Consider the following 7,097-nt stretch of genomic DNA (forward strand, 5'->3'; position numbering starts at 1 on the left):
TGTATTATTATTATTATTATTATTATTTGACGTAATTCGTTGATTTTTCAGGTGCTTAATTATCATCGATCACGGAGTTTTGATTTACAGCCCTCTGGGTTTAGTGGGTCTGAAGGGGTGGTGGTGGTGATTGTGAAGGTACACTACACTGCATGTTTGAGAATTAAGGGGAGGGTTCCTCTGCTCTGCTGTGGAGGATACCCGTGGCAGAGAAGTGATTTTGATATAGCTTTTTGTGGCTTTGGAGAGTGCTTTTGAATTGTGGGGTGTCGAATTTCAGAGGAAATGTTTGCTCCAGTAGCTGAAACAGGATTTGAGGGTAGTGGAGTGTCAGGACCCATTTTGATTCCAAAGCGGTTTGTTTGGCCTTATGGGGGAAAAAGGGTATATCTAAGTGGTTCTTTCACGAGGTAGGTACATGTATTATCAAATTCTTTATTGCTACTAGACTAGTTCTTTGTTATTCAACATGCTACATGGTAGATGTGAGAATGTGCTTGTGTTTGTATTCTAAGGGTTCTCTCTTTTTTTTCTAATTCCTTTAATTTTTTCCAGTTTCTTATTTATGTGGGAGAATTAATTTACTAAGGTTGAATTGTTTATTCGCAGATGGTCAGAACATATACTAATGTCTCCTATGGAGGGATGCCCTTCAGTCTTTCAAGTTACTTGCCCTTTAATGCCTGGATATCATCAGGTTATTTGTCCCCTTTGAATATCGAAAGCTTGAGGAAATAATTTTAATATGCTGAAACATTTACTAATGAAAATTAGGTTATTTGAACCTCATTATCCTTGAAGATCAGAGTAGGTGAATGAGATCATTCAGTTTTGTTTACTCAAGTTGTGAGGACGACAAAAAAAAAAGAAGGAGGAATGTGCCTGTCATTGTCAGTGAATTGTTGTTAAACCTTTTGGGATTAAGCTTAACTTAGAACAGGCTGAAACAGACAAGGTTTCTTTATGAGTTTTGTTAATCACTTTATGACTGTATGTATGGGTAAAAGTTGACAGAGGCTTCAAATAAGGCACATGAGTTGTCTTTCCCCAATGGGGAAATATAGTGAAATATATCTAATATCTAATTCTTAACATAATATGGAATGTATATCTGATTCAAGCTGACACGGCTAATATTCTTTCCAACAATGTGCAGTACAAATTTAATGTCGATGGTGAGTGGCGCCACGATGAGCAGCAACCAGTTGTAAGTGGGAACTATGGAGTAGTTAATACTATTTATTTAGGGCGAGAACCAGATATGCACACCATTTTGAGTTCTGAAACACCTGGTAGATCTCACATGGAGGTTGATAGTGTTATCTTTGGGCATGTGGTAAGTCCTCACTTCTTACTTTTGTCCTGTTTTGGCATTGTAATTTAATTATTGGATAGTATTCTAAGTTTCTAACTAACATAGGAGTGTGAGTCCAACGTTAGCCATATTAAGGAACTGTGTTTAAGTAGAGTCTCTCCCCTTTTAACAGCCTGGCTTGTGAGAGTGACTATCTGATTGGTCTTTAAAGTTAGTCTGATCATCACTGGTTTTCAAGAGTTGCTTTCCTTCTAGAAAAATAAATGCATGTTTTGTGTCCCTGTTAGTGTCAGCTTGAAACCTACTTGTAAGTTAAAATGAATTTTGAAGAAGTTATGTCTAATTCTGACGGAAGAGGGGGGGAATATGGGAAAGACAGCTATAATTTAAATCTATAGATTGGAGATAATTATCACAAATTGCTCTTCTGAGGAGCTACCTGCCTGTCCCCTTCCAAACTAGTATAAGAAAAATTGAGCTGGAAACATCTGGAAATATATAATAATCATGAACGAACTCCCAAATGAATATCCATGATTGTAAACCCCTGTTGCTAAGGCCATATTTTATCCTATGGTGAAGTTTATCAGCTAGTTAGAACAAATACAGATGGTCTGTTACTCTAAAGTGACTTCTTTTCTTTATAACATGGTGGCATTGGGAAAGAAATCCATCAAAAGAGGCAAATATAATTCTTGCTGAATTCTTAGATCATATTATGTTTCTTATATCTTCTTTTTGGCTCGGAAGTGAAACATCTTCCTCCTTTTTCTATATCCTATCTCATTATACATGATGTCCAGTTTTATTCCGTAGTCCTTGTAGTGTCAAACTTTAGGGCTTAGGTTACACTAAAGAAACTATTTGACTTGAGAAATTTACCAGGAGGCTAATCCAAGTATGTCAGATTCTGATCTTGAGGTCTCTCGCCACCGTGTATCTGAATTCTTGTCTACACATACTGCTTACGAGTTACTTCCAGATTCAGGGAAGGTTTGAATACTTTTCTGTTCTCTATATTCTTATGTCATCATTTAGTAAGAGCTATAGAAATTGACTTCAGCTCATTTGTAGTTTTATTTATATTGCAGGTAGTTGCCTTGGATATAAATTTACCAGTTAAGCAAGCATTTCATGTGCTTTATGAACAGGTATTTTTCTCTTTGCATGAACACACCCATGCCCATGAATGCATATCATCTGTCGGCCGAGTTTTACCAGTTGTAGAAGAATCTTTTTTCAGGGCATAGCTATTGCTCCTCTATGGGATTATTGCAGGAGCCAGTTTGTTGGAGTGCTCAGTGCAATGGATTTCATTCTAATGTTGAAAGAGGTTTGTGGGGAACAAAATTTTATGGAAATCTCTTGTGCTTAATTTTGGGTTGCAGTCATTATTGGACTCTTCAAATAATAGTTTATTGGGTTAACATTTGAAGCTACTTAACAACAGGTACAATTGATCTAAATAAGAACTTAAAAAGTGATAGGGGGAAAAAAATTTAAGTGAAAGTTTTTACATGTAGTGGCTTCACTGATTCCTAAATCCAAGTATGGTTGAAAGTAAATATGAGGAAGATAATGAATTAAGGATAGTTGCTCCTGTTTTCTACCACAAGCTTTAGTAAATGTGGCTTATATAAAATTTTGAGTTCTGGCATCTTTGTCGTTGATTATTTGCTATTCAGGGAATATTTCTCATAGACATGTGTGGTTTATCTTTGCTCGCATGCATTGGTGTTGTATTTTTCATGATTGTTCATTTCTAATCTTTGGTGTCTCTAATTCATAAGCTACTCTTAAGAGTGGAATGCATGATGCATATTTCGGTTTATTCATTAGCTGTGTAACTAGCATAATTTCAGCTGGGAAATCATGGATCAAATCTGACTGAAGAACAACTTGAAACTCATACAATAGCAGCCTGGAAAGAGGGAAAACTACAGCATCATAGAACACTTAGTAGTAATGGGGGATCATATCCTTGGCGTTTTGTTTATGTAAGTGTTCCGGAGCACTTATGGCAAAATTTTAATGCATATAAGATTCTTGTGATTCCATATTTTCACATGATAGTCATCTTTTTATGTACGTTGGAGGGTTCAGGATTGTAACTTGTGATCACTCAACATAGTCAGGAATGCATTTGCAATGTGGTGGATAAATAATAATACGTTATATGACAAGATGTGTATAATGAAGAGAATTATATAGCTACTTAAGCACTGGTTTTAATTTCTCTCTCTTCACACACACAAATGTGATTTTTATGGCCTGGGACATTCAAACTAATCAATGTTAAGTGAACCAAACTGAATATATGTGTGTAATCTTTAAAACATACGACAATTAAAAGTAGCAAGACATTATCTTATGTAGACATCATACCAGTTTAGAATCCCAAGATTGTTTAAGTAGATATATGTAGCAAGTGTAAAGGAAGATTCATGTGTGCAGTAGTATTAAGCGCAGCCCTCTACTCGCAGTGCATGAAGCCTGCACCTTGTGGGGTTTGGGGAGAATAGACATACACATGTTTATCTCTGTAAACAGAAAGATTATTTCTAGGATCTAAATCTGTGACCTCGATGTCACAACTGGCAACCTACTTGTTTTGCTAAGGCTCACACTGTGTAGCAGCATATGTTGAAGAATTTTCACTTGTCTGTACTTCATTCTGATTATGATTCTTTCTTCATAAAAAAGCACTGTAGGTGAAGTCTTGAATCTTCACTGATTGGACTTCCTTCTGTTTTTGTCTTTGATCTTCAGGCTGGACCTCATGAATGTCTTAAAGTAGTTGCTTTGAAAGTTCTGCAAAACAAGGTGTCAACAGTTCCTATCATCCATTCTTCTGCAGATGATGGTTCATTTCATCAGCTGCTACACCTGGCTTCCTTATCAGGAGTTCTAAAATGTAAGCATCTAGATCTATTGATTGTAGAAAATTATTTGGACAATGGAACTAATAGATGTACTTAAATTTCCAGGTATATGCAGGCATTTCAAGTACTCATCTGGTTCTTTGCCTATTCTTCGCTCACCGATTGGTTCAATACCTTTAGGTACACGGTTGCCTAAAGTTGGGGAACTAAATGGACAGCCACTTGCAATGCTAAGGCCAAATGCATCGCTAGGTGCTGCTCTGTCAATGTTTGTTCAAGGTGAACTTTCTTCTGTTTTGAAGTTGTCCTGATGTTTGTTCTGCTAAGTTTCCAAGTTTTGCTTTGTCTTTCCTGCACAACTTTTCATGAAAAAAGGAAAGACAGGAAAGATTGGTAATTGTGCATGGTGTCACCTTTCATTTTTGTACTTAATGGAAACAGTTAGTTTGTCAAATCTTTTATATTGCAGGTCAGACTGAAATTGTCAAATCAATTTGTGTAATTTTCATTGATCAGGAGTACAGATTGGTAGACCATTTCTCGCTTAAGCTTTTTCAAAATGTATGTTTTGTTTCAAAAATACGTATTTATGATATTTTAGTTTTTGGCAAGAGGGACAATATTTGGTGAACACGTTTTTCTCTTGCAGTTGAACTGGGAAACTTTATAATCTGTGAATTCGTATGTAGTATTTATTAGCTGCATTATCTATGAAGCACGGACACTTTGTTGAGTTGCCGTGTTTGCGTGTCGGCACATTTCAGACACGACACTCACCGACACTCGTCCGACACGCGTGTCTGTTGTGTCTAAACCGTGTCTCAATAAAAAATAAAAAATTCTTCTTCAGATACACGTGGACACACCTAAATACAATCACGTGTCAGCATATCCAGTCTTATTCTTAATATATATTCTTAAAATAAATTTAGATATAGTATATATTATTATTTATTAAAATAAAAAATATTTTAAATACTTGATATAATTAAAATAAGACATTAAAAATAATTTAAAAATTTAATTTATATTTTAATATCAATAAAATATTAAAATATCGTTACGGTTTATCTAAAAAATACTTTATATTTTATATGTATGCGTGTCCCCGTGTCATGTAAGATTTTAAAATTTGTGTGTCGGTGTGTCTCGTGTCGTGTCGTGTCCCGTGTCCGTGTCAGTGTTCGTGCATCATAGTGCATTATACATTTCGAACAATTTATCTTAGTGTCTGAATATCCGTATCCTATGTGAATATGCTTTCTTTTTGCAGCTGAAGTTAGCTCAATACCAATTGTGGACGATAATGATTCTTTGCTTGATATATATTCAAGAAGGTAGTATCTCTTATTCTTCGAATCCTTGTGTGTGTGATTCTCACATTTATACCTAATTTTATACGTGCTATTAAATTTCTTCTTAGTGATATTACGGCGTTGGCTAAAGATAAAGCTTATGCTCGGATATCCCTTGATGAGATCAGTATCCATCAGGTAATCACTACCTTGTAGCTTTTGAGACTAAAATTACATTTGTTCGGTTTCTTTTGTCAGCAAAAACTGAAACTAAATCTTTGCACTTTATGGTTATAGGCATTGCTTTTGAGACAAGATGCAAATTCTCCTTATGGGCTTTGGAATGGCCAGAGATGTCATATGTGTTTGAAGTCTGATTCATTGCAGAAAGTTATGGAGCGTTTAGCCAGTCCCGGTAATATCTTCTTTACCAAGAAGCTCATTGCCTATAAAAAGAACAGAGGATGTTAAATTGGGTGTTTGTAGACACACTTTGGTTAATGTAACTAAGAATTAACTATCTGTTCTACTAACTCAAATTATTAATTCTTTTTAGCTTTGTTTAAGATCTCATCAATTACAGAAAGGTTATACTTGTTAAAAACAAGTCTATGGAAAGATTTTTACTATTTTTTAAAAAATATTATGTGTACACAAAAAATCAGTCACTATATTTATGTATAAAATATAAATATATGTGTTGTTTAACTAATATGTATTTTCTATAAGTGGTTGATTTTTCGTGTATCCGTAGTATGGTGGTTGTTTTTTTTTTTTTTTTCTTGCACCAATTTTCTTCAATTTTTGCTACAGGGGTTAGGAGACTTGTGATTGTGGAAGCTGGCAGCAAGCGCGTGGAAGGGATAATTTCCTTAAGTGACGTGTTCAAATTCTTGTTAGGCTAACTGGGAAGGGAAAAGCAGTTTGGAAGAATGGATTTAATTTAATGGCACTTGTTTTCTGAGCAATTCTCCTTCCTTTGCTTACATTTTAGAGTTGTTGGATGGGCATCTTTGGTTCTTGTTGCTCACTTAGGGATACAAAATGGGAGAGAAAATTCTGTAAATTTAGTTTCAACTTTCTCCTTTGAAGATCTTAATGAAATCTTTTTCTCCATTGTGCCGGCACATCTACAATGTGTGTCCAGTGCTAAAAGAAATCATGTAGACACTTAGAAAAGAAAAAGTGAATGAAAAAAAAAAAAAAAAACAGAAAGAAAGAAAAAGAAAGGTGCTAGGAAAGAACGCATGCAGCGAGCGCACGCTGTTTTGCTGGCTGGTTGTAATTTCATGTTATGTTTTTGGATGTTAATTTAGATTTTTCTGTTGAAACGTTGATTAACGACTTATGTTTTTTTTTTTTTGGTATTCTTAACGACTTATTTTTTAATAGAGCTGTCACTTACATTACACCGTAGTGAAGAATGATGTTACAAATTATCAAGAACCAAAATAGGAACGATGTTGTAAATATTCTCTCTCATTATTATTACTTAAACTAGAGATTTTTAATAGTTACATTACACCGTAGTGAAGAATGATGTTACAAATTATCAAGAACCAAAATAGGAACGATGTTGTAAATATTCTCTCTCTTCTCTCTCAT

General features: G+C 34.9%; 1 protein-coding gene across 2 annotated transcripts in view; it reads left to right on the forward strand.

The window, feature by feature from the left end:
• LOC107645901 (sucrose nonfermenting 4-like protein) overlaps positions 1-6,859 on the forward strand; it is a 7,931-nt gene extending 1,072 nt beyond the window's left edge. The window contains exons 2-15 of one of the 2 annotated variants that reach the window (XR_002348330.1): positions 52-410; positions 610-697; positions 1,157-1,336; positions 2,201-2,308; positions 2,407-2,466; positions 2,559-2,648; positions 3,178-3,312; positions 4,085-4,229; positions 4,303-4,476; positions 4,667-4,758; positions 5,471-5,534; positions 5,621-5,690; positions 5,790-5,907; positions 6,306-6,859. Coding sequence is in view for 1 of the 2 variants with exons in the window: in XM_016350047.2 (XP_016205533.1) it covers positions 286-410; positions 610-697; positions 1,157-1,336; positions 2,201-2,308; positions 2,407-2,466; positions 2,559-2,648; positions 3,178-3,312; positions 4,085-4,229; positions 4,303-4,476; positions 5,471-5,534; positions 5,621-5,690; positions 5,790-5,907; positions 6,306-6,397 (1,449 nt within the window). In the remaining variant the exon portion in view is untranslated. The remainder of the gene's footprint in view (positions 1-51; positions 411-609; positions 698-1,156; positions 1,337-2,200; positions 2,309-2,406; positions 2,467-2,558; positions 2,649-3,177; positions 3,313-4,084; positions 4,230-4,302; positions 4,477-4,666; positions 4,759-5,470; positions 5,535-5,620; positions 5,691-5,789; positions 5,908-6,305) is intronic. The other variant, XM_016350047.2, reaches the window with a different exon arrangement.

The sequence above is a fragment of the Arachis ipaensis genome, chromosome B06 (genome assembly GCF_000816755.2).
Source record: "Arachis ipaensis cultivar K30076 chromosome B06, Araip1.1, whole genome shotgun sequence".
Classification (NCBI taxonomy): domain Eukaryota; kingdom Viridiplantae; phylum Streptophyta; class Magnoliopsida; order Fabales; family Fabaceae; genus Arachis; species Arachis ipaensis.